This window comes from Heliangelus exortis, chromosome 3, assembly GCF_036169615.1.
Source record: "Heliangelus exortis chromosome 3, bHelExo1.hap1, whole genome shotgun sequence".
Lineage (NCBI taxonomy): Eukaryota > Metazoa > Chordata > Aves > Apodiformes > Trochilidae > Heliangelus > Heliangelus exortis.
Window position 1 is genome coordinate 35,730,093 of NC_092424.1, and position 27,470 is coordinate 35,757,562.

Consider the following 27,470-nt stretch of genomic DNA (forward strand, 5'->3'; position numbering starts at 1 on the left):
TAGGTGAAAGAACAGTGAAACTGCAGCAGTTATGAATAGTAAAATAATTCACCAGGTTTTATGGTTTGTTTTTCTTATATACTCTCCCACCTTCCACCTTCTTCTTGAGAGAGGTGAAAAATTGTACATTAAATGACTTTTTTTTTTCTTGCCAAGTTGTAGGTGACAATTCAACAACAAAAAAAGGAACCCACAAATGATTACAGTGAAAGTGATCTCACCAGCTTTACTGACACCAGGTCCTATACCTATGGGCATTCAGGGTGACACTTAAACAAAGCCAGTGACAGGGCAGGATGGGAGTCGTGTGTGACAAAAGGCTACAGCTGTTTGTCTGCTACCACTTGTAAGTCTTGAGCCTGAGCCATTATGTCAAAGGTATTTACTGCTTCAGCTCCCAGGTAAGAGGCTATAGTGCCCTAGCCCAGGATTTTTAGGTCTGCTCTGCCCTCTTCCACAGGCTCCAACATTTAACAGCACCTGCACAGTAAAACAGTAAGGACTTGGGGGAGGGAAAAAAAAAAATCACCACCAAACAACTGGTGTAGCCCAAGTTGGTTTTGCAATGCTTTTATTACTGTATATATTAACATTGTTTTGGATAGTATGTAGCAGGCATCTCAACATTTAAGTTCATTTGTGCACTTCTCTGCAGGGAAGATGTTTTACCCTCAAATACACCTCCTTCAGGTTTGCTTCCTGATCTTAGCAGCACTCACTAGTCCTACTGCTCCTGCTCCCCAGGAGGAGCAGGTCACATTATATAATGAATTATACCAACAAGCACATCTCTAATAGAAAGCACATCACTTTATTGTGAAGGTCTCAAGTGGAAGAGTTCAACTTAACCATGACAATACTTTATGTATTACAATTGCCTGTTGATTGATGCAACTATGTTGAAGAAAGCTGTTAGCCAAAGTCATCCCCCCTCCCCCCCAAAAAAAGAGGATATTTGCACCAATTTTAGTTTATACCTCACAACATACCTAGGCTATATTTTTACTATCACAGGGTGTATTTACTACTAGGGGAATGTTACATGGTCTTTCAAACATGAGACTATTTACAGAATAGGCTGAACATTTGAGTTTAGATAAAGCTGAACAATTTTACACGTATAGGAAGTGTTATAGGCTAGCTTTCCTGTGGCTTTTAGCTAGACATCAGGCACTAATGATTTGATTAGCTCTGTACAAAGAATCACACACTGTCCAAAACCTCTTGGCTGCTGGTTAGTTCCAAATTGTTTAAGATAGCGCCTACGTTGAGCAACAGTCTGTGGTGGGGCCTTACTGTCCCCGTTTCATCCTTCTGATGCCTCTGTGCATAACAGAATAGAAGCTAAGCTGTTGCACTAACTCAGAAGAGTACTGATTAAAAGAGGATGGAATTAACAGTATATAGAAAAAAAAAACCCCATAATATTGGTAGAAAGTTATACCACCTCAAGGTTACACTGAAGCCACTGATGTGAGGGAAATACTGCTCTCTCCCCTACCACAGCCAAAGCAGACAGGAATTCCCTACATCAAGTCCTTGAGAAATAAATTAAGTTCCAAGACTAAGTTAGGGAACTGTTGTACATTCAGAGCGCATTATGCCTCCTCCAACCTTGGCTGGGTGTTTGTGGTACAGCATTTGTGCCTTAAGCACCATGACAACTCAGGCTTTTGAGCCATAATCACTAGTTTTAGTAGACCAGAGACCTTCCCTGCAACTAGAAGGTCTGAGAGCCATGGCTGCACACAGATACTTTTTGTGCACAATGCAAGCCTGATTTCCCCCTTAGCCATACAAATTAAGACAATATTTATCACCATACAGTTTGATATTACTTCCAATAAGTACAATATTTATTAAACATTTCTTCAGTTTTGTTACATATTGTGCAACAAATTACAATATTCTGCAGCCACAAATTATATGCAGAGTATGAAGAAACTATTAATCGGATAGTGTGATCTTTCCATTTATAATTCTACAAGAAGGAACTAGCAAATCAGATCTTACATATATCTTACTAAATTTTATGCATGGAAAGTGACAGACACTGTTGTGCTGTTTGATACAAAATGGCTAAACTTCATCTTCAGAAGACTAAACCTGACATCTAAACATGCCAATAGAAACATCAAAACAAAAATACATCCTAACCAACCACAGGAAACAGTCTGGTATCAGGAAAAGCAACAAGGATTACACGTTTATAAACCAGCACACAAAGGTTTAAAACAGTTCTGAAAATGAAGTTAGCTGTCTTGAGTCAAGGGAATAAAAAAAGTCAGTATTGACCATTTACAATCTCTGACCTTTGTGGAGACGGTAAGAATCTGTTGTAGTGCAGCTACATACAGTACAATTCAGGCAATTTTTATTTATTTTTTTTTTTTCACTTGGGTTCAGATTGCAAATTCATTGTTGTGAGACAAAAGGGGGGAGGCAGGTTTTAGCAGCAACCTCCACTAGACTGCTTGACTGGAGTGCTCTGAATTTTAACATTGGACTTCTCCACACCACCAGCTGTCGCTCCCGGACCCATTCGCTTTTTAATCTCAGCAGCCATGGTCATGAAAGACTGTTCTACATTTGTGGCATTCTTTGCACTGGTTTCCAAAAACGGAATTCCAAGAGAATCTGCAAATTCCTGCAAATTGAGAAACAGTGAACAGTAAGCTCATATACCTCACCCCGTTTCCTGATGCTGGATGAGTTGCAAGCTCCTCCACCCCACTTCCCAAACTCCAGTCTGACGATGACCTGTGCTGCAGGGGGTTGTAAGACTTCTTGCATTTATGGCACCTTGACACCAAGAGACTTACCTGCACCAGCACTGGAGGGCTCTGCTGTGTTATCACCCAGGCCTAGGTGCTCAACCAAAGCAAACACACATCAGTACCAACATACCTTTGCTGTTGTATAGTCTACTACTTTCTTTGTGGTCAGATCACATTTGTTCCCCACCAACAACTTGTTGACGTTTTCACTGGCATAACGGTCTATCTCCTGCAGCCACTGCTTTACATTATTGAAAGACTCCTAGGAGATAAAATAACTGTAAGCAAGACCCCCTTAACCAAGAGGAAATTGTTCAGTAATTGCCAGGAAAGAACACCAAGCAGTGTACTTACAGCATGGTTCACAACCACTGGAGAGTGCTACAGCACACCCCTGACTGCCTAAGGAGGGGAGAGTCAGCACAGGGTCTGTAAGGCTCCCCAGTCCATGCTCCAAGCCCTACAAATCTGCCCTTCCTCCCTTCTTGCACTTTCCTTCCCCTCCACCCACTTTTTTTTCTCTGCTCTGTCTCTTGAAAAGTCAAGAACTTTTACCACCTGGGACTCTTCCTCCTCCAGCAGCAGAGATAAAAAGCACAGCACACAGCTGAAATCAGAAGAGTCACAGACATTTACAAAGCATCATATATTGGGTGCAAACCACATTGTTGTAGAGATGCTAGAACCACCTTTTGATTCCAGAAATACAGAACTGCTATGCCTTAGCAACAGTTCTTTTTCAGGAAGCTACACTTCCTGGGAGCCCTTCAAACCAGACAACTGCACCAGTAATCTTCAGAGATTCTTTCACAGAAACACTGGCTCAGTTGTATCATCCTGCATATGTGCTGATAATTTTCAGTTTCAAATGCCAGTTTTTGCTGTAGACCAAAGTTCAAGGACATTCAGAAATCCTTCAGCAACTTCCATCAGTAACTCAGACTTCCTGCTACCAAAGAAAACTGAGAAATGTTCACATAGAACAATCAGTTACCCACCCACCCAGTTTTAGGTTAAGCCTAAGATACAGCTGCTTCAGAGCCACAGATCCCAATGCTCCTTTTATTTCTGTTCAGCACCAAACGGCACCAGCACACACACACTGAGCTTAATAAGCATTCACACAGCTTGAGGAACATCACCACTGTCTCCTTAAGAGCAGAGCTGTTAAATTCTTTTTACTTATCAGCCTAACATACTCCAGATGTGAGAAACTCTCCATGCACAGTTTTTAACACTCACCTGATCTGTAACATCATACACAACTATGATGCCATGAGCGCCTCTATAGTAACTGGAAGTGATAGTTCGAAACCTCTCCTGTCCTGCTGTGTCCCACTGCAAGGCAAATGGTAAGATCAGTTGCTGCAATGCAGCTGTGCCACTGTCACACACCAGTTTGCAGAAATGCAGCTCAGCTGACTGGCCATCCAACTATGAGCATATCCAAGCCATGGCTACAGAAGTGGCTCTGAAGCTGCGGGCATCAAAAAGGATCCGAGATTTTAACTGAGGAGAATTACACTTCAGTAGGTGCTTTTCTAGAAGCACACATTTGTTTGGTTTCAGACAAGTGCAGTCAAGAGAACTCACTGAGAAAAACAATAAGCAGTTTTGACCCGTGAAGAAGCAATGGTTCAGTGGTCAGAACAAATGTGCACCAGGGCTTGAAAACCTGTTAAGGATAAGGCCAGATATGTGGGTCTCTAACATGACCACTCCCTTCAGCTTCTTTGCTACACCAGTTGCAGTAGAAGTGTTTAAAAGCATCATGCTCTTCAGGGGATGAAGACCAACAACTCGAACCAAACCCTTCTCCTGCCAGGTTAATGAAGTGCTTGATCTCATGACCCAGCAGGACATGACCAGCACTCACCCAGACATTTCTCTCCCTAGAGCCATGTCAATAAAAGGGCTACCTGCACCTTAAGAATAATCAGACTTAGAGACAGACTTCAGCAGTGGCAGCATTTCCTAGTGGGCTGCTCTGGACTAGGAACAGCTACATTAGAGTCTGGAGGCTCAGATTCAGGTTTAGGCTTCTGGCCACAACCTAGACTCCTGCTTCACAACACAGTCTGGAATCCCTGAGTCATTGCCTTCAAGTCCTGAGAGCCTCTGCTTGAGCTGGAAGCAGTGGCTGACAAGGATTGTGTGACCTTGCATAGGTATTAGATTTCATCACACCAGTCACCCTTTTAGAGTGCTTCAAGATTAGAGGAAAGAACTGCCAACTTCCCTGCTTATTCCAAGCAAAAGGCCAAAAGCATAGCAAGAAAACACCACCCAGTGCTAAGGCAGGCAGGCCAGTGTGTTGGTGTTTATGTCAGTTTTTCCATTCAGGTCAACAAAAGTAGAATTTCCAGCAGCAGCCAGTGCAGCCTGGTATTAAACAGCTGCTGCAGAATTCAGGCATCTTAAACAACTATGTGTTTTCACACTTGCACAGATCCTTGCCAAATACTGCAGAACTACACCAGTCCTGTTACTAGAGAACTCCAACACAGGATTCTAGCCTTATTCAGCTTGCAGCTTATAGTGTCTTTTAAATACTTAAGCTTTCCTTTTTTTCCCCAGGAAAATACATTTCCAAGTCTTTTCCTCTTCCAGGCAGACAGCCCTGATAAGCATCCTTCTTTAAGGACAGGTCAGGGAAAATTTTAGAAAACCAGCCTAGCCTCTTGTAACTGGGAAGATAATGCTTATATTTTCATGATTATACTTGAAAGACAACTACCAGTAGTTATGAATATAATTGAGCTTCAACAGATTACAGTATCCAGGAGTTGAGAAATACTACTTACTATCTGAAGCTTGATTGTTTTCCCATCTAATTCTATAGTTCTGATTTTGAAGTCCACACCAATCGTGCTGATGTAACTTTCTGTGTACGTGTCATCCTAGGAAAAAGGAGCAAACAGGAGTCAAGACAGCTGCACCTCTTCTACAGTCACCTACACTTTATTATGCCACAGGCAGGCACCAGGCAGACAAAGGTACTTAATTCTCTACCAAAAAGTCTGATCATTCATGGCAAAATCCAGTACGTCACTAGGCACTTTCACTAAGTATTTACTCTTCAAAAATTCAGCAGTTTTTTTAAAGGCACCTCACATAACAAGGTTTATGTTCCAAAAACTAGTCAGAAAACCTCTTTTCTGGAAATCCTGTAGTGTTAAGTCCTTCTGAACTGTAGCTTAACACAGACTTTGCTCGTGCTGGCAGACTGAAGAGCTAATTAGAATAACTATGGTTATTAAAATGCCTCAGATTTTTACTTTGCTTTGATGGCTTCTCATCTGTATTACACAGCAGCTATCTGCAACAGGTCAGAGGCTGTGCCTTAGTGGCACTCACATCTCAGTTCCAGATCCTCTGTTGCCACAGCTGGTTGCTAAGGGAGTTTAGAGTTACAGCTTGGGTACTTGTGTTAAGTACTCTGCACTGCTGTCTGTGTTAATACAGGAAGGAAAACCAGCACTGGTTTAGCAGCTTGCATGGACCTAACTGCAGAGTCTCCAGCAGGCCTTAAGGCACACACGAAACCCTGGATCAGTCTACGCTACCTTCTGGCTGCCAGCATGAAGGAAATTTTTATTCCCAAAGTAACCAGTAAGCTAGAACTTCATGTAATATACATCACAAAAGGCTTCATATCTATGTTTTTATATATCACAAAAGCAAGGTTTTTCTTTGAGTTATGAAGACACCTTAGGTGTTACTCCTGCAAGGAAGCATAAAGCATTAAGCCTTTTAGAATGACATGACATTTATTTCCTTAACATTTCAATACTCAAAAGGTTATGTTTAAAAAGCCTGATGCTGTTTAACCTGCAGCAGAAAGAACACAGGTAAGTGAATGCTGTGGTAATTCTCTACCCTGAAGTAAAATAGCTTTGTTAGAACGCCAGCCTTCTAAAGGAGAAAGCTACTTAATTGAAGAAATATCAGAAAACTGAGCACAAACTTAAGCTGGCTATCAAAAAAGAAAAGTTGGGTTACTCACATGAAGCCAAAATTAATTCAAAAGTGTCTGCAAGTGAAGCAGGCTAGACTGATCTGGGAGTACTCCTCCAGCTCTGGTGTCACCTCCATTCCACTGCCTCCAGTTCCATGAGCAGAGCAGGTAACGTTTTCCTAGTGTTCATACTGGGTTTAGTGTCTCCCTGTCCTAATACTGCACAAACAGCAGTGGTAATAGCTTTAACTTCAGTGATGCTGTTTGCATTCACCACACCACTATTTCTTATTATAACATGAAACACAGGCAGCTCTTTCCAGGGGTGCCCAGAGAGACTGCTGAGGCTGTGAAACTGCTGCCATCATCTTGCAGTAGTATGAAACTTGAGTTTCTAAACTAATGCCCCAGATTCTCCCTTCCTTCTCCTCCTCCCATGGCAACATAAAGCTGCCCTTCGGCACAGGCATAGGTAAGGAGTTCACTGGACTCCAGCTTTTTAGACTCACAGCTATGGAATCAATTTTAATTTTTCCAGAAAACCAGAGCTTTTCCACTCAGATTTCAGCCATAGCCCACCAGCCTTCTCCACATTTATTTAGACACTCATTCACTAAAGGAACCATAAGGCCTTATTATTCTTAGGGTATTATTTAAATTACTTCTTCTTCTGGCTAAGCAATCAGTGGGCCTTCTCAGTGAAGATTTCAGACAATCTGACTGAAAATATTCAGACCAAGTAGTAGCTGATCAAGATCTTGCCCTGACACATTTGTACTCTTCATGCCTGAAGGCACACATCCCAGAATTGAAGTGTGGTCTTCAGTGTTCTGCCACTAGGGTAATGATGGAAGTTAAATTAGGATATCTTGTTCTCAAAGTAACAGGGAAACGAGAATTTAAAATAATGGCAAGACTAGGTCCACTTAAGTCTTTCTGTATTACTCAAACAAATACATATGCTACAAAAGAATGCAGAAGACAGGAGGGTTTTGCAATACTTCAGTCATTGTTTGGTGTATCAGACCTGACAGACAGCAGTGCTGTCAAGTAGTTCTTGTAGCAGAGAAGTTCTTGCCAAGTACCTGGTGCTTTTTTACATAAAGTTTTAAAGCATGATCACTTACTGCAAACCTAAGTAGAAGGCAAGATTTCCCAACACCGGAGTCTCCAATCAGAAGTAGCTTGAATAAATAGTCACTGCAGAAGGAAAAAAAAAAAAAGTTACTTAATGAAGAACACTATCACAAACTAAGTTCCTTTTACCTAGTACACTATGATGTTTGAGAAGGGTAAATTATTTCAGTGCTAGGGAAGTCACCTGCAACTCCAAACTTCTCTATCCAGTTTTCATACCGTCACAATTTACTTAATTTACTTGGTAAGGGAAGTGTAGGTGCTCTGAACACAGCATTTTTGTGTATGCTTGTGCTTTCCTAGGAAGTTACTGTGGGGATATTCGTGTGACTACCACCAAGACAAACACAGTCCTACTTTAACCCTTTTTGGGCTAAAGATTAAAACAATGCTTCACAATTAAGTGCAAGCCTTAAGTTTGGTTGAGCAACTCAAGTAAGATGCAGATGGCAGTAATACCCTGCTGCCCCCAATTAAGCCACAATCAAGCCATTATCTTTGCAAAATCTTTAAAGTCAAAGGCCTGGTTCCACTGCCCAGCTTCACAAGTACTATGTAGCTGCCCAAAACCACCCAATTCTTTCCCCTGTTTAAGTTACACAAATTGAAGTTCAGCAGAAACCAACAGCACAATATGCAATTTAAATATACAAACTCTGAGCACCAAGTTGACTGCCCTGCCAAAGCAAAATGAACGTCCAGCTTCCACAACAGACTATTAACAGCTGACAGTAGCCACACACTCCACTTGCCCTTCAGGAACTATAATAAAGTAAAGCCATTGCCAGGTGAGGATACATTCATTCACTAGAGGGTATCAGGTGATATATTAGTAATTCTCAAGTCACTTTGGAAGAGGCAATAATTTTTTTTGTTGTTGTTTAATGTTGAGTCATCCCAACACTAAGGGAACAAGCATAGCATCATCAATGATCAGCCTAGTCCTACACTTGGAAGAGTAGTGAAGATTTCATTCTTGGCAAAACATCAGATTTTGTGTTAGTCAGATGAGTAATGGGCAGTTTAATACCAGAGATCAAGCATCAGAGAAAAAGCAACAAACCACCACTTAGACAAGTTATTTTGCTTTGCAAGTATTAGACTAACCCATTGTACGTTTACAACTCTTCAGTACCTACAGTATACAGGATTAAGTCCTGTTCTAATTTAACCAAAAGAGTTTAGATATTTCTGTGCTTGCTTAACCAAACTGAGAAGGTAAAGCACATGCAAATGCCTGAAGTCAACTGTCCCCACCCATTATTCCCCAACGTCGGTGTGGACCCTGCCTGGCAGGAATCCAGCCAGGAAACTGCATCCCTCCCCATCTGGTAACAGCCAAGCAGATGGTCAGCTGCTGGGCTTTGGACTACTCCTCTGCTCCAGTGCCCAAATGCCCATCATCTTGGCTGGTGCCTGGCTGCAAGAACAGGCTCAACTGAAACCTTCATGAGGTTCTCCAGTGCTTCTGTCAAGGCTGGAGAAATGAGAAGTGGTGAATGTAGCAACTAGTAAGCTGATCCTCAGAAATGCAACTTCCCCTGTCAATGAACAGCTAAAAGCACTCAAGGTATTTAAAAAAAAGTCAAAGGATATCTTAGCAGTTTACGGCCACAGAACTCACTACTCCACCTGTCAGGTCATGCACTGAAGAGAAGATGGCTTTCACAGAATGAGTTATTAGCCCAAAACATTCAGTGGAGATAAGTTACATCACAACCCACAGAGCTTTACAGTTTCAAGACAGCTGAAGCATTATTACTGACCAGAAGCAGTATTATTGCCTGTACACTTACAAGTGTTCATGGACAAAATATGTTTCTTGAAGTTTTGGCCCACCCATAAGGTGACAATAAAATCACCTCACAACCTGGAGGCCTGAGCCCTGCTTCCCTGTGTGCCTTGCAAGAACAGATTTGTTTCCCATGGCTCCACCTGAAGAAAATCCACCACATTTACACTGACAGCCTAGTGGTGGAGGATACACAGCTGTGGTTTTTTTCTGATAAAAGTGTTTAAAGCCCAAGGATCACTGAAGTGGGGCTGCACTGGGCAGCGTTAACTGTTACCCTCTGCTGCCTCAAAACCACCATCACCCAGGAACAGTAGGCAAAGGGTTACCCAATAACTTTAGTAAGAGACATTTAAACTTTTTACCCCCACTAATAATTTAGTTCCCCAAGAGTAGCAGAGAAATTCTACCTAACCTGGAGACAAAGGTGAAGTGCATCAGCTCAGAGACCTGGTCCACTGTTTAACCTATTCCTTCTTCCCCAGAATTAGCATAAACCGAAGCCACAATTGCCTGAGCCTTCAAACATCTCCTTCCTACTTAAGCAGGAATTTTTGGTTGTTCAGCTCACTGCAAAACCAGAATTTTCAGCAATCCTGAAGTTAAATTATTATTTACAGTAAGCACAAATACACTTGAAAGTATTAGAGCTTGCAGCATGTTATAATCCCCTTAAGAATGGTAACACATGAATATTACCACTGTATTGTCTTCCTTAAAATTAGTGGGGAGAAAAAAATTAATTCCACCCTGGTATAGGTAAGGCTTCAGCTACAAGTCTAAAATATTCACTTAAGAGCCTGCCCTTTCTTCTAAGGGGAATTCAGCTCTCCCCAGCTCTCAAACATCAGGTAACATGTCTACCTCTGTTGCTTTTAGTGATGAAAAGGAGCTCCCAAACATATCTCAATCTTCTATTAAATTTTTACTATTCAGAAACAAGCAAGAATGATAAGGGTTAATACACAGCACTACTGTTAATATGACAATAACCCATAAGCCTTAAATACTGGGTTTGACATTTTTGCTATTAAGACCTTCACTCAATTTGGTACTTTCAGAAACAAGTGACAACCACAGAACATTGATGAAGATTAATTCCCGATACCACTTGGCTGTTAGTTCACTCACCAGGGTGTTTATACTAGTCAGCCTACTGTATGCAAGCTTAAAAAAGGGGTAGGAACAGTGACTTTAGCCACCTGCCACACACCCACGAGCAACACCCATGCCAGTCAGGCTGTAGCATGGCTGGAAACAGCCTTGACTGTGTTAGCTCTGTCTCTAACCCTAGAAATGGGTATTTCATCACAAAAATCCAGTGTTGCCTGATAAGCAAGACTGACCTTAGACCTGAATCAATTCAGAGGTAATTCAGTGTCCTGGTTGAGGAGCTTGCTACTTATTTTTTAATATTTTAAAATATTAAGATAATTCCATATTCCATATGATATAGTACCTTCCTTTCTAGGTCCAGTTGTTTAAGGACCTTCTAAAATACACCAGGTACTTGTGTATCAGGGCCTTGAGAACCAAATGAGACATCTGAAACAATTTTAGAGACAGCTCGCAGGGTACACCAACAGTTTAAATCAACCAAAAATGAAAACAAGATATAAAAATTTACACAAGTCTATTTCTAGACTGAACTACACTGACAGGATTATTTGTGTTGATGGGTTCAACTGTAGCAGTGTGTCCAACAAGCCATGCAGGTTATTAATATTTGCTCCCGAAGAGCCACACATTCATTTCTGAAGGCACTGAATTTTGCTCTTCAAATATGAAGACATCAGCTCTTCCAGCTCAGGCAGCCTTCATAAAGCAGGCTGAGCTATGCAGTATAGCCTTCTCCACACTGCTTGAAGATGGTGTGAATTCAGATTTATCATTCATCTAATTCTCACCGTTTCCACAAGCAGCTGTAAGAGAGAACACACTGGAAGAATGCATGTAGGTGCTGTCAGTAAGAGTGAGGCTTTCAAATCCTCCCCATCGAGAAGAGGATATGGTAACTTCCTCTTGACAAAAAGATAAAGAATAGATATGCACATTTAATTAAGTCTTGCAAAAAAAACCATCTCCAAAACAACCTTGACATTTTTGAGCAGGCAGCAGCATCCTCCTGTTACATGAGTCTTCCATGCAATAGGCAGCAAGTTCGGCAGAAGACCAAGAAGTCAACTGAGGACAGACCTGGGCAAAGCTGCATGGAACAAGGGACCTGTGGGCCCCTAAAATACTCTTGGTTTATACAGGTAGACATGTGAGGACTTTCTTCTAAATGCCAAAAAGATTTTATGCTAAAATAGACAAGACTGGGTCCATCTCTAACAAGGAACTGCTGGAATCAGCTTTTATCACTGATGTCAGCTGCAAGTTTACTGTAAACAGGTACTCAAAGCAGCCTCAAATCCACAGACTCTGTTCCACCACCCAAGAAATTCTGAGGAGGAGCATGACTGTCACTCTGATTATACACTGCCTGTGTAAGTAAAAAGACTTCAGAAGACACAATGCCACTGTGCATTGCAGATTGCCATTTAGAAAGGTTAGAACAATTAATTGCAGGTGATTCCAGCAACTTGGAAGCTCTCACTCAATCGTTACCTACTGAACACCCTCACACAAGACTGAAAAATCCCTAGACAAGTATTCTCCAATACTTCTGAAGAATGAAAAATAAAAAAACATATTTACTCCCAAACCCACATGATTTCCTCAACTCCCCCTTGAAGAAGGCAGCTAGCACAAGACATAGACTACAGAGCATTGATCAAGATTAATTCCCGATACCACTTGGCTGTTAGTTCACTCACCAGGGTGTTTATACTAGTTGGCCTACCGTATGCAAGCTGAAAAAAGGGGTAGGAAGCACTGAACCTGACCTAGCCAGTCGCAACAGTGTCAATATTGACATTTTGCTCACTTAAACACCATAAGGGAGGGGAGAAATACAGAAGGAATATACCCAGTGATAGGTGGGCAGATGTTTTGAGAAGTCAGCTTCCAGATGCCAGCACTAATATTTCATCCAGCCCTCTTCAGGTCCTTTGCTCAAATGAGCAAGTGTATTAACTACTCCACTAGGCTGTCCCACAGCTCTGAAGATTCATGGAAGCTCACACACCACCCCTCAAACCCTCACAGCCGTAGCTTCTAATCCTATAGCTTTACTAGGAAGACAGATCTTTAAGGAAAGAGATTTTTATTAATAAATTTTCTCTAGCTATCCCACTAAATTTTCTCTAGCTATCCCACTGACCTCAGAGAGTTTGGGCATGCCCCAGAGAAAGGATTTGGGGCTACAGCCTGATCTGAAGCTGTGGTAAAGAGAGAACGTGTTACATTATATACAAGGCACTTCTGAAAGGACAGCTGTACCTGAATCTGTTACACGTTAGAGTTATGTCATAATCCCGTAAAACTTATTCCTGGTTTAACATTGATCCATATTACAGCAACAGATATTTTCTGTCCATCTCACCACACCCTTCCCATCTCCAATCCTCATCCTGCAGACACAACTCTGTCAGGAAGTGGCAATTTAATACTACAAATTAAACCTCAGCTTCTCTTTGTTTCACTTTCAAGAACTCAACTGTCCTCTCTACCAGGAATGAGCGCTCTTCATGGAGAACGAGTTTCCTTCCAAGTGTCTTTCCTGTCTTCAGAGCAGCATTTAGTACCAATGCAGGGAACTCCTCCCTGCATCAGTCTAGAGAGGCTGAGAGGCTTCAGAAAAGGTAAAAAAAAAAAACACGGAAAAACCCTTCTTCATGTTTCTCCACAGACAGTGTCAGCAGCCTAGCACTTTGCAGGCAGCTTTTCACTACAAACCTCACCAATCTGTAAGGTAAATCTGAGTTTAACCCAGAGTCATTATAAGCACAGAGGCACCAACAATTTGTTGGTCTTTCACCCACTGACTACCTACAGCTGCTGTTTTAGTGTTTTCCGAGGCCACAAGGGCAAGCTGGCTATGAAATCCTGCCAAGATGTAACTTGAGTTCCTGGCTGTATCTCTTAGTTTTCACCAATGACTACTTTGCCTTGTACTCCTATTTGCTCTCCAGGTGATTTTAAAGGGCCCAGAGGGCCTGCAACTATGTTGCCATAAGCCAAAAGCACAAAAGAGACCACAAGTCAGTAGCTTCAGCTTTGTGTAAAAAGCATGCTTGGAGGACAACGGTTTTTCAGAATGTCATCCACAAACAGACAGTGGGTATCTAGACCAGCAACATCACACCATGCCTGCATTTCAATACCATAACCACTTCAGTTACATTAGAGGGCACAGTGGCTTCATCATCCCAAACTGGAGTGCCAGCAAAGCCAGCGTCAGGGAGAGAATCCTAAAAACACTCTCCAACACTTAAGTACTGAGAGTTCAGCAGCTGATTTATAAAACACTTTTTAACTAATCCCAAGTCTCTCCTCTTTTTCACTCAAAAAAAGTCCATGAGGTAAATGAGGTTTATTGTCCTCAACATCCTGGTGGGCAAACCACAGCTCTTACAGTTGCCAGGAAACAGACAACTGCTGACCAGAGAGCTCGGACATCTTTACTCTGGGCACTCCCATTAGAAAAAAGGGCCGTGTTCACCCGAGGTACAGCAATGCTCCGGCAAAAAAACACCAATAGAAAACCAACCAACAAAACCAAACCCAACAAATGTGCCATCACCAAGCTTTCTAGGCAAGTGTTATTTCAGCCCAAGACAGCCCCACGAGCATTTCATTATCAAGTCACAGCGTTGCAAAATCTACATAGGCAAGAAGTGTTTTGCAAGAGCCATGTGACACACACATGACTTGCAGCTAAAGTGAAGGGTGGACCTCTGACTACTAAGCTGGCAGCAGCAACCGGTCAGGAAGATCGGCTTTCACAAAGAGCTGGTTTTCCTCCCTCACTTGTTGGAGCCTGGGCTCCGATCCCCATTTTCGAAGGCCAGAAAATTCGCCATCCGCTGCGCCCATACTTACTTGGCCACCGACATCGCTCCCGGGGAGGGAGGCGAGATGTCGAAGGCGCCCGGATCACCGGGCCCATCGCGCCGGTTGTTAGCAGGAACATCATTAACTTTTCATGGCCCACCGTCGTACAGCACCACCCATCCCCACTCGCCGCCCTGGTGCCCGTAACCCAACCCCCGGGAGACGGTACCAGCAGGCCCAACACCTGCTCTCCGCCGCCGCACGGCCTCCAAGGCACTATTCCCTCGGTGATCGGGGGCAGGCGACTGGCTGACGAGAGTCGCTCAGGCCCGAAGGCTCGGCCCTTCCTTCTCTCTCTCTCCCAGGCCCCCTCCCACCCCCCCCGCCAGGCCCGGCGGCGGCCTCCCTGCCCGCCCGCCCGCTCTCCCCCTCCCGCGGCCTACCCATCGCGTCCCCCCCGGCGCGGGGCAGTTGGACCCCGGGCTGCGACAAGCCCCCTCCCCCCTCCACCTCCCCGGCCCGCACTCACTATTCGGGATTCATGCTGGACATGTCCGTGGGGCCCGCGGCCCGAGGGACGGCGAGCGCGCTCTGAGGTGGGGTGTTCGCGGCCTGGCACCTCCCGCCGCCGAGGTGGGCGCTCCGCGGATGCAGACGTCCAACGGCTCCCGCCTTCTCCCGGCGCTCGGCTGCCCCTCCGCGGCCTCCGCGGCCTCCGCTCTCGCTCCTCAGCCCAAAATGGCTGCCAGAGCCCAACCAGGAAACGGGGCGGCCTTTCGCCGAGCAGCGCTTACATGGCCGGGGGGCTGTGGCGGGGCATGCCGGGAAACCGAGTCCTAGCGGCCTGCGAAGACCCGCACCTCCAGGCGGCCGCGCCCCACCATTGGGAACTCGCTTTCCCGGCGGCCCTTGCGGCGGCGGAAGCGCATGCGCCCCGGCCGGCCTTTCTTCCCTCGGCCCCGTCGGCTCGGCGCGGCACTCGGCGCTGCCGATTGGCCGGGGAGGAGCCGGCTCAGGGTGACGTAGGCGGGCAGACGTGGCAGCTCTGACGAGTCACGGCGCGGGCACCCGGGGGGCGGGGCCTCGCCGGGCGGGGCCGGGCCGGGCCGGGCACCCTCATGGCGGGCGGGGGCGAGCGGGTCAGCCGGGACTCGTCCGGCTTCACCACCTCCCGGATAGCCCTCCCGTCTGAAAAGGGTGTGTCACCCTGCACGGCCCAGCTAGAGGTTTATTTTACCCGTCGGTTAGGTTTCCTCCTCTATAAAGACGGGGGAGGAGGAGGGGACGCGTCCCGTCCCGGGTGTGCCGGGGCCTGGCAGGCACCTACCCGTTGGGATATAAATCTCCGAAAGGGAAGGAGTTAAAAATATTTCGCCTTTAAAAGGAGGAGAGAGAGAGAGCCCTGAGCGGAGGGGGTCGGACCGCCTGCCCGACTCCTTGTTCTGCCCCTCACCTTGGTGCCGGGTGAGGTGAAAATGGAGGCGTTGTCACAAAAAACAGGAACAAGGGCGGCTGGCAGCGCCACGACATCGGTCAAGAAGTTCACACCTCTCTCTTCTCCACTTGAATTAATCAGCTACAATCCCTATTTTGTTACAATGCCTATTTTTTTGTGTTGCCCTCGCATCTTTTACCAAAAGCAGTCATGTTCCGTAACATTCCTTGGGCACAACAACTATCACTGTGCTGATTTTACTGCTGGGAAACAGGCCAGGAGAGATTGCCACACACCTGGTATCTCGGAGAAAACCACTTGTTAAAGCTGGGTGAATTCTGTATGTAGGCACCCAGTCTTCTGGCCAACCACTTAAAACAAATTCTTACAGAATATCAGATTTTTTTTGTTTATGCTTTTGTATTTATTCTGAACCTTTTCAATGCCATCAGAAAGAGCACGCTGCTGCCCCACTATATACATTGTTCTAGACCCATACACAGAGCACTGCTAAACCCTGAAAGTCTTAACAGCTCCTTGTAATCAGCTCGGGAATTTAAATCCCTACTAACTACATATTATCTGACATTATTTCATTACAAAGGGCATAGTATAATACACTGGCCAAGGTTTATCTTCTAACCAGCTCAAAGGACAGGAAGAACAATCCACAAATGGATTGCGAGACCATCAAAACATCCCATGCAGGGAAGTGTGTGTAGGACTTCAGCTTCCTAGGGCAAGCTGGGGAGTGTTACTGCAGCCATGTAGCTGTTAATTGGTTCATCTACTGACTTCCACTGAGCTGCAAGTTACCAGCCATGGAACTACACCAAGGGACCACCAAAATAACCAACAGGAACAGGTGTCATTCCATTGGACGGTAACAGACGAGAGCTCAGTCCCCAAAGGAACTGAAACTGCACAGTCTTGTCCTTTTTTCCCTCACAGTAAGATTGTGAAAAGTCACCCGCGCTCCACACATCTTCATGGTTTTAATACTGTTCTGTTCAATTCCTTAAAAAAAGGCAGTAAACTGTGACGACTATAGTAAAAAAATACGTTTAAAAAGGTTTTGGGTTACCTCGGTTTTCTCGCATTGCTTGTTAGGCAACATAATCTACAGATGAATCTACCACAAAATGACTGCACGTTCTGCTTCTGCAGTGGCTGTTGTTGAAGATTCTACTTCCCTTTCCCTATTACTTTGTGTCTTTGTGAAACAACACCAATTTTATTTGATGTCTGCAAATCGTTTGAAAGTCTCATTGTTTGTACAGCCTGACTCCTGAAATGCTCTGTGGAAGGTGACTAGATATGCAGGAATACCCCAGATGACAAACTTCATTTAGCAGACAGCACATCACTCTCTGCTGAATACAAAAATTGTTTATGCAGGGACATTTTTAACATTTGTGCTTTCACTTGTCTCTTCCCCAGTGAAACAAAAAGCTCCAACCACCCTAATTACTTATTCCTGTGTGAGGAATAATGCTAATAAGTCACAGTAAATAGGGCTCTGCCACATTTGGCACTGCATAAATGTATCCAGCAAAGTCAGAGCAGACACAGGGACAAGCCAACTCCAGCAGCACCAGCTAACTATGAAAGCTGCCAATTAGATTTACTCCTGAAGTAAGGCACAGGTTAATAAGCACGTGGGATGCAGTTTCATCTCAGAGAAATAATAGCTTCCGTGTCTGAGGAGATCATATTTAATCTGTATGACTGAACCAGCAGCATAGCAACCCCGGGCTCCTGGCTGGGTGTGAGTGCAGTGCAAAAAGTGGGTCTCCTTCAGCTCTGAGAGGAGCAGGGAGGGCCTTCTGCTGCCCATGTTGCAGGCTGAGGTCATCTGCTGCTGTGATGTCATCTGCAACTGAGTGTCTGCACTTGTCTAACTGGATGAACAGGTTCAGGACCCTTGCCTAGTTTCTAGCTGGCTTCAGAGTGATGATTTATAACCTGTAGATCACATTCTGTCCTGTTCCTCCTTCCTGAAGTGGGTATTCACAGTTTATCCTGAATGTCACCAACCACTGGGCGGTTACAGAAGTCTTGCTTGTCTTCTCGCTGACAGGAGTGCAATGCAAGGAGCAGAGTAAGATGCCAGTTAGGGAAATATTATTCATATACCTTCAGGGCTGAATTCTGCCTGTGCCAATGGAGGCTGATTTTATCCTGTTGGGGAAATCAGCTGCAGAATTTCCTCTGCTTCAGCTACAGAGCTCTACTGGAGCAGCCTAGGAAAAAGGAAAAGCCATGAGCACAGATACCTTGTAGTGTCATCACCTCCCCCAGTCCTGTCCACCTCGGGGCAGTATCCTGACCCACTAACTTGTGTTTTTGAAGTTGACACCTGCTGTTTTCTGCTTCCAGTCAGGTGAACTGCCATCCTGTGCTCCCTTCTCTCTTTTCCCTAGGCCACAAAAGGTGTGTGACAGAGGAGGTTCTGCGAAAAGAGGGGACAGGAGGGCAGGGGATGGGACTGAAGGAGGGAGAGAGAAAGCAAACTGCAGTGGCTGCAGGCAGGTGCAAGAAGGCAGACAGAGAAGGAAAAATAGCACAGACGATGGAGGAAAAATGTTACAGCTGCATGAGTTCAGCTTTTGCATTGCAGTATGGAGCCCATGTGCCTGCTCTGCCACAGGACTGTCACTGGGACTGTCAGGGTACTGCAGCCTGCAGAAAGCAACAGGTTTCAGTGAGCACAGGGCTTGTTCTACCTTCCTCTTCTGCCCTTGTGTCATATGAAACAGCCAATATTTTTCGCTATATAACCACACCGCACAGTCACAGAGCAAAGGAAGGGTTCAGGTCTGCTCTCTACCAGAGTTTTTACCCTGAAAATGTCTTTCTTTTCCCTCTGTGGCAGTTCTTGAACCAAAGGTAAAGGGCAATCAGGTTTCTTAACCACTACTGCCTCCCCATAAAGCTGACATGTTAGCATAGCTGTTTTCAGGTATAATATGGTTCCTGCCCATGTCCTTTTTCCTCACTTATGTATAAAATTTAGAAAAATAAACAAACAAACCAGAACCAATTTAGGTATTTGTTTCCACTCCTGTCTTGCCCTGCTCTTCCTTTCCCCTTTCCCTTCTGAGTGTCTGATCCATGTAGTGGGAAGCTCACAGGCTAATAAAGGCACAACAGCCATGCAGAGAAGGTCAGGTGCTGGGAATGCACAACAGTGAGCTGGGACACTGCAACTAATTCTTGATATCAGGAGTGCTAGGGAACAAACACTGATTTGAGCTTATCAATAGCAGCATATGTCTCTCATATTGCTCACAGTCCTCCCTTGTATGTAATCTCTCTGCAGGACTTGCCAGCTACCAATGTTTTTCTGACAATATAACCAGTCCATTTCTGATGTGCTCGTAGCACACCTAAAATGGTGTTACCAGATTCTTCTCTGTATTAATTCTTGTTTTAGGAAGTGTGAAAGAGAGAAAAGATCCTGACAGGATTAACTCCTGTAAGGAGAGTAGATCAGGCCAAGCTGTATGTGTGAATTTACTTTATGTAGAATTAAAACTTGTAATATCTTTGTAGAATAGTAGTAGAACTACTACTAGTTCTAGACTAACTAGTAGAATTCAGGGTTAAACTGAGAAAAGAAGTGAACAAAGCAGCTGAGACAGGTCAAGACCCAAAAAGGATTAACTTTTGTCTTGGAGATAGTTAGAAGTATAAATCTTGGCACCGCCAAGATTAGCTAGGCACTGGGGGAGTGTAAACATCTGCACGGAAGATAGGTGAGGCTGCCATTACCAGCAGATAAGGGGAAGATAATTGCAAGGGTCCAATTAACAAGAGGATGAAGTCATTGAAAGCAAGCAAGGTAAAAATTTCAACCCTGAGGAAGACTTCGTTACTTCATCTGAAGACCCCCAAAGACCCCGAAACATATCCCCAAAAGACGACTCCGCCCAGACTCTGCCCAGACTCTGCCTGTTATGAATGTTATGATTACCTGTTGCTATCCCATGAATATGTATGTAAGGATGATGTAACCTCCCCTTTTAATGTATAAATACCCTAACCCTTTCCCTTAACCCTTGGAACTCTTTGTCCAGCGAGAGCTGGGGGTTCCCCGGATCCGTAGATAAATACCTTTGCTGTTTAAAGGCTTAAAACTCTGTCTCTAAACAGTTTTAGTAGGCCTTTTGGGCTTCAAGTAAAAGGGCAAAGTTGCTGATGGACCTGTGGTACCACTGGGAGGGATAGAACAAAATAACCCACAATCAGGTGTACTTTGATGTCAGAAAAACAGAAGTAAGAGGGAAAAATGTATTCTGGAACTGTTGAGAAGTGCTGATCCACTATCACATATTATTTCTTACAAGAGGGAGAGAACCAGGGAGTATAATGGATATTACCAGTCTGAAAATCAACAGGAAACAGCTGATGTACACCTCTACCTCTTGTTTTTGCCTCTTATGGCCTGTGCATTTCCATCCTCCAGTGAGAGGAAAGCAGACAGAGGTTTCACATTGGTTTCAGTCACAGATGCAGGCAGGGTAAAGTGTCAAGTGCACTTGGTGGTTGTGAAGGTGTAGAAGGATGCTCAAAGAGCAGATATCCAACACTGTTGAGCTAAATTTCTTTTGGGAAACTCCTAAGAGGAGATCCAGAACCTTGCTCCAGCGCCTGTCTTCAGAATCCAGGCCCAGTTTGCTTCAGTTGTGAGCATGGGAGTTTTAGTGGCAACTGTCACCCAAAAAGAATAGAAATTATTCTGGGCAGGACAGGAACCAAGCTGGCTACCTATTAACTTTGATATATTTCTTTACTTTCTACTTTACACTATTGGCATGGTTTAGATGGTGATTTCTCAATCTTCTGCAAAACTGACAAATTGCATTGCAGGAATAGCCATGGAGGAAGCAGAGGGGTTTGGTAGTTGGGGCTTTTTGTTACGCAAGCCTAGTGGAAGCATCGTAACATTGAAAGCTTAGGAAAGTAACTGAATGCTTTTGGTAAAATAATTGGAAAAAATTAGGTTGGAAGAGACACCAATAGATGACACAGTCAGTTCCTCTGTTTCAGTTGCAGCTATTTCAATCCCAATAGGGATATATTTGAAAACATCCAGAAATGACAATTCTACTGCTCCCACAGGCCATTTATGATAGAACTCACAAGAAAGGTAAAAAAAGCTCAGTGGTAAAATGATTCCAAGGATAAATTAAGCAGCCTAGGCTTTTACTTAAGGTTGCTGGTGAATTCTGTACACTTTACTTCATCTGTTAGACCCTGGCCATCTTTTTAATCATAATCTTCAGTGCCACAAGAGATAAAGATGACTTTATACATCAGCATATGCCAATATGCTGAGCTTCTGTAGCTCATTGCCAGGTGAGGACCTGGCCTGTTTGTTGTTTTTATAATGACAGCTCAGGCTCTGGCCTGCAGCTGTGCAACAGGAGATTGGACTCTGAGGCTGCCATCTCCTGAGCACCTGATGTCTTGCTTACAGCACCCATTCCCTTATGGTAAATGAATGCCTCCTTACTGGTGCAGACCTTGGCTGACTGCCACACAGACACTGGGGCAGAAAGCACACTTTAAAAGGGCCCCAAAACATCGTGAAGTAAGAACACACTTAGGGTGTTCTTACTTAAGGGGTTGCTTAAGTGGGGATCATAGTACTCTCCACAGATGCTGCCAAGGGCTATCTTCTATGTCTGACTCACTCATTTTGCAACCCAGAAGAGATAGCAGGGTTGCACACCATGGAATTTGGTCGCTCTACTCTTTGCCTAGGTATCTATTTGCCTAAGTGTTCAATTCATCAGAGCACTTATCATCTAAATGCTCTGGCATGTATTCATCCTGCTGGACTGGCACCTCCCTGTTTGGCCCGGGATGCTGTTTAACACTGACATTGATTTAATACTGGAGGGTTTTTTTACTGGGTTTTGCCAGTGGTTTTGATGCCAGGGTTCTGGAGGGGAGTTTCACCCAGTTAAGCTGAAAAGCTTATATTTTCTTATACATGTGTACAGCATCCAGAAGCAGCAAAAGGATATATATTTTTAATGAAAATCAGCAAATCAAATCAGTGGCTGTATATTCTTTCATCTTTCCTTCTAGCCCTTTTCAAACTTTTTTCTCTATTTTCCTTTGTTCATGATCCTCCTCCTTCTTGCTTATCCTTTTTGCACTGCTGCCTTGCACAGCACCTTCCATACTTAAGAGTGTTGCACACTTACGAGGGCCTGCAACATGTGATTCAACACCACAATGCCTCCCTTGTTTCATGGCCTGACACCAATTATACCATTTTACACTTTCCTTGATCTACATTTGGAATTTCTTTCTCACTGTTCGTTGTGCTTTTTCATCTTTCTTGCCTCTTGGTCTTCTGTTCTCTCCCTGCTCATCCCTGGTAAGCTCCACCTAACTTGGTCAGGGCATTCATTAGCAGGCTTATGAAACTGCTTGCACATGCATGTACAATTTAGCTGTTTGTCAGGAGAGAGAGGCTCAGACCTCCACAATGACATCTGAGTCTGCAATTGCATATTACACTGTCTTGTAGAATTCTCTCTTTTCATGGTGGCTACAAAAGCAGAGAGAAAGGAGGAGCCACCTCCCACACTACCCAGGAATGAGTGTGTATCTTCATCAGGAAAGGACAAGCTGGTCTTGCCAAGTCCCACAGGCACTTTCCCTGCACACAGTCAATCTGGAGTCCTGCCAAGGCTATGGTAGTTGCACAGTTTGAGAAATACTGTTACAGGTCAAAGATGCACCACTATCTAGACCCACACAGCATATCCTGATCTTTTCAATGCTCGGGCCTCCATAGTCTTTTAAGTACAAAAGTCTTACAGCTCTCAGAAGTGTTTGTGTTTTTCTTGTCCATACTTTCTTTGCAGTTTCTGCTATATTTCATGCCTAAAAATGGCAGCAAAGAATCAGTCAACAAGGCCATTTAAGTCTAGCCAAAGCTCTAAATGCAACCTTTGATGCTGCATCTTTCTGTAAACAGGTGCATTTCAACTCAGGAGTTCTACTTTCTTAAGAGTAGTTGCACAGTTTGAGAAATACTATTATAGATCAAAGATGCACCACTATCTAGACCCACACAGCATATCCTGATCTTTTCAATGATTGGGCCTCCACAGTCTTTTAAGCACAAAAGTCTTAAAACTCTCAAAAGTGTTTCTCTGTGCTTCTCTTGTCCATAGTTTCTTTGTAGTTTCTGCTATATTTTTCATGCCTAAAAATGGCAGCAAAGAATCAGTCAACAAGGCCATTTAAGTGTACCCAAAGCTCTAAATGCAACCTTTGATGCTGCATCTTTCTGTAAACAGGTGCATTTGAAAGTAAGCTTACACAGCTCCTTTATCCTATCAGTAAAGTTGATAACTGCATACCTCCCTTGTCTGTTAGACTCAACTTTGTGTAGTCATACACTAAATTAAACTAACAACCAACAGAAAACCAGATGGGATCTATCTTTTATTATTGTTATTCAGTATGAATCCTTAAAGGTAACAAAAGTTCAAGGAACAAAGCTCAGACACTGGATCTGTAAAGTCACTTTCATTTTCCTTCTTAACACAGAACCTTCTAAACCAGAACTGAGGCTGGCTTACAGACTCTATTTCCAATTGATAATTTTAAATTAAAATCCCTTGGATTAAAATTAGACATAACCTCTATTATTTCAGACAGAAGTTCGTAATTTGTACCGTTTGTATCACACAAGGACATCAGTTCAAAAGTCTTTGAAGAAGCAGAGATTTTTGGTAGCTGATTTTGAAGAAAGAAAATTAGGAAAGGCTTCATTCTGCTTAAAGCATTAATCAGTTAATTTAAGTGGTAAAACTCTCCATAGTAGTAAAGCCAGTATGAGAAGCAAGTGTTCTTTATCTGGATTATACAAACACAAAATTAGGAAATTACACTCAGGATTCAGCCAAGTGTGAAAAAATTTCCATGCAGCTCAAAGTTTTAATTATTGGGGGAATTTATTTTCCTTCTCTCAATTTCTTGCTCTCTACTTCCTCTCCCCCTCTCCCTTTTCTTTTTGTTCCTTTAATTGTTTAAGATTGCACTGCCTCTGCAGTGACCCAGTACACCTAGGCATACTATTTAGACACACAACCTAAATATAGTGAAAAACTCTTAAACTCCATAGAGGTTTTTAAGCAATGTTTAATTACTAGAAGGCTAATCCTGCAACCATTATTCACTGGAACAATTCAGTGCAATGGAAGGGTGCTAAGGTAATTCTAAATTAAACTGTGTAATGACTGACAAACTTTAAAAACATCTTTTTAAAGTCATAACAAACATGAAAGCAAAGGTATAAAGATACTGGACACAGTGCTAAAATGTGGTAGAAAAAACATGATTCAAAACTAAAATATCCACAGTGGAAATTCATTTCTCTTTTTTGTTTTTGTTCATAAGGCACATCATGTTAAACTCCAAATTCTGTATTTAGATGCTTAATTTAATTAAATTTAATTTGTATTTAGACTGATTTCCAGGTATAACAAAATGTTTCTCCCAGATCTCAAAAGACTGCTTACCAATGACCAATCTGTCCTGTTAGTCACCTATAGATCTTCCTGTATGATCTATTCTTCCCTGGCTAGGGGGGTTGCTGCACTTATTCACCAATGCAATCCTTTTCCTGAGACCAACTTCAGTGTACAAATGGCACTGATGAAACAGCTCCGGTTTCTCCCTAAAAGCAAACAAAAGGAGAGAGAACAGATATATAATTACAAGAGCTATGCATTCACCACTAAGAATTTTTTTAAACTATACATTCCTCTGGCTATTTTGGTAAAAAATAATTAGGAAGAATGTTATTCAAGATAGGGTACTGAAATTATTTAGTCCCTTTACCTTAAAGGGAAAAAAAAGCTATCAAAAAAATCAAGTAATTCACAGTTAAATGCAGTCACTCCCTATACAGTGCATGCACTCCCTGTGTTCATTAACTAATGAGATTCTTTTTGTACTGTGGAAAAAAAAGGACACATTTTGAATACATGAGATTAACTATTCAAATTCAGCTGTTATCTAACATAATATCGTTCCCACGTAATACTCATTCCATAGTTGGGGGTTTATATCCAAATACAAAATCTGCTTAAATACATGGTTCAAAAGACATGGTAATATCATATCTAAATCAAGAGCTTAAAAAAGCAGGGTGTGACAGAAAGCCACAGAGGCTCACTATGTGATACAGCATTTGAAAAAAAAATTGGGCAGCTACATTTTACTACAACAGATGCTTTCCTGTCTGTTATCCACAGGAGATCCTCATGGAAGAAATATAGCAGTCATAGGAATACGGGTGACAGCTCCCACTGTGATGAATTTTCATTGTTTTTCATTCTAAAACTGTAGTTCAGAAAGGCGAATGGACTACTCTGAACATAATCCACACATAATTAACATTATCAGAGATCCCAGCCTCCCTCATTAATTCCACACAGTCCACCTGATTTCTAGAGTATACCTGTGCAAATCTAATATTTGGCAAACTGAATGGCAACCCCACTCAGAGCAGCTATGGAGGCACCCTGTTCTGCAAAGCTATGAGGCCATGCTCCCCCCAACTCCTACTTTGAGTGGTCATTCAGAATTGTGTAAAAAAAAAGATCCACACTATTTTACTGGTTACACTTTATGCTCTATATCATAAAGCAGAAAGAAACACAGCCCTGCTAAAATTAAGAGAACAAGGGAAAACTGTGCTGTGGTAACGTGTAATGTTGCAATGTACATTGCAACCAAAAGAGCAGAAAAAAACATCCTCTGTAACTCCTTGCTGTAAGAGTGAGTCCAGAAGGAGGGCCACAAAGATGAGGAGAGGATAGAGCACCTCTCCTCTGCAGATAGACAGAGGGTTGGGATTGTTCATCCCAGTTAAGAGAAGGCTCTGGGGAAACTTCAGAGCACAGCTCCATTACCGGAAGGGGCTACCGGATAGCTGGGGAGGGACTTTTTCCAAGGCATGGGGTCATAGCATGAGGGGTAACAGTTCTAAGCTGAAAGAGGGTAGATTTATCTTAGATATTAGGCAGAAATTATTTCCTGTGAAGATGGTGAGGTAGTGGAGCAGGTTGCCCAGTGAAGCTGTGGATGTCCATCTCTGGAAGCATTCAAGGCCAGGCTGGATGGGTCTTTGAGCAACCTGGTCTGGTGGGAGATGTCCCTGCCCATGCAGGAGTTTGGAACTGGATGATCTTTAAGGTTCCTCCCAAGCCAAACCATTCTGTGATCATAAAAGTCTCTTAATGAATACTACAAAACCTGTCAGAGATTTTCTTATACAGGCTGGAAGTGATGCATCTTCATTTTCTTTTGGTGGACTGTCACTGCACATGATAAAAAGAGCTACATAAGATGAGCTGTGGATACAGCATTTAGTCCAGCTATAGCTTTTTCAGTCTCAATAAACCCATAAACTGAGACAGAAGTGACTCAGTCTTCTTGATAACAGTGCCTCAAAGAAATTGACTGCAGAGAATCAAGATACTGGACTAAGATACCAAGGCAGAAAAGTGTCCCAAGAAGTTCCAACTATACCTTTGTGTTCACTGCAATTATGCCAACTTCAAACGCATTTTTTCTTCTACTTCCTGGACTATATCCTGAATCACAGTCTGTCATGCATACCATGAGAGACAGATCCTGAAAAAAAATATAACGAGACACATGTAGTTTGTCTAAGAAGAAATGCCTGCTAAATGTTTAAATTGAGGTTGATCTTAATATTCACCGCTTGCTTGATAATGACTGAAACTGATAAAAGAAAATGACAGGATACAAAAGCTGCACTTTGCCCTTCACTGTATCTAGACATTTATGAAAGTCACCCAGTACTTTAGACTGCTTCCCACAGCTGAGCCAACAGCTAAGTGTGTAAGGGTGAACTGTAGGCAATGATCCACAGTTTTTATGAGAAGATTCCTGTTGGCCTCTCCATTTATTTCAGTTACAGTCCACGCATATCCAGCCTATTTGGTGTTCTTAACAATCCATTTACATTTTTAATTAATTTATTGTGAAGCTGAATTATTATAGTAAACTCTTTTTTTAACAAAAAAAAATTATATGAAAATGAAAATTAAACTAATATCACACGCAGTAAGTTTCATGTTCACTGAAAGAGGAAAAATGTCTGCTTGTGCCTACAACCAGCACAGACACAGACATTCCCTTCCATTACAGAGGCACTTGTGGGGACACTGTAATGCTTACAGAAATGTTGGTTTAGCAGCAATTAGCCACCTAAAGAAAGAATTTTTTTTTGTATAATATATACCACATATATAATAGGTCATGTCTTAGTTTCACTTTTGTTTCATAGTTCCAACATTGCAACTGTGAAACTGCAATCTGAAAAGGCTCCATCTTGTTTGTGTATAGATGTCTCTGTGGATAAGCTTG

At 43.1% G+C, this 27,470-nt stretch overlaps 1 protein-coding gene and 1 long non-coding RNA gene across 5 annotated transcripts in view; both read right to left on the reverse strand.

The window, feature by feature from the left end:
• Window positions 1-554: 554 nt before the first annotated feature.
• On the reverse strand, window positions 555-15,573 carry RAB1A (RAB1A, member RAS oncogene family). 2 transcript variants are annotated; one of them, XM_071740196.1, is made up of 6 exons: window positions 15,132-15,573; window positions 7,863-7,935; window positions 5,582-5,677; window positions 4,020-4,115; window positions 2,908-3,039; window positions 555-2,647 (listed from the first exon to the last, which is right to left on the reverse strand). In XM_071740196.1, the coding sequence occupies exons 1-6, from the start codon at window positions 15,152-15,154 to the stop codon at window positions 2,450-2,452; spliced, it is 618 nt and encodes a 205-aa protein (XP_071596297.1). In that variant the 5' UTR covers window positions 15,155-15,573; the 3' UTR covers window positions 555-2,449. The 2 variants fall into 2 exon arrangements, with proteins under 2 accessions (XP_071596297.1, XP_071596298.1); XM_071740197.1 differs by lacking the exon at window positions 15,132-15,573 and adding an exon at window positions 14,651-14,967.
• Window positions 15,574-16,437: 864 nt separating this feature from the next.
• LOC139794495 (uncharacterized) overlaps window positions 16,438-27,470 on the reverse strand; it is a 28,184-nt gene continuing 17,151 nt past the window's right edge. For 2 of the 3 annotated variants that reach the window (XR_011725146.1, XR_011725147.1), the window contains exons 2-3: window positions 24,590-24,747; window positions 16,438-18,280 (exon numbers count right to left, since the gene is read on the reverse strand). This is a non-coding gene — a long non-coding RNA (uncharacterized lncRNA). Of the gene's footprint in view, window positions 18,281-24,589; window positions 24,748-26,606; window positions 26,712-27,470 lie in introns of all 3 variants that reach the window. The other variant, XR_011725145.1, reaches the window with a different exon arrangement.

Coding starts and splice junctions, on each gene's coding strand:
- RAB1A (XM_071740196.1), bottom strand. CDS start 15,154: ATGTCCAGCATGAATCCCGAATA. Junction 7,936..15,131: donor TCCAGCATGAATCCCGAATA/GTGAGTGCGGGC, acceptor TTCCTTCTGCAG/TGACTATTTATTCAAGCTAC. Junction 5,678..7,862: donor GCCTTCTACTTAGGTTTGCA/GTAAGTGATCAT, acceptor CCTTTTTCCTAG/GATGACACGTACACAGAAAG.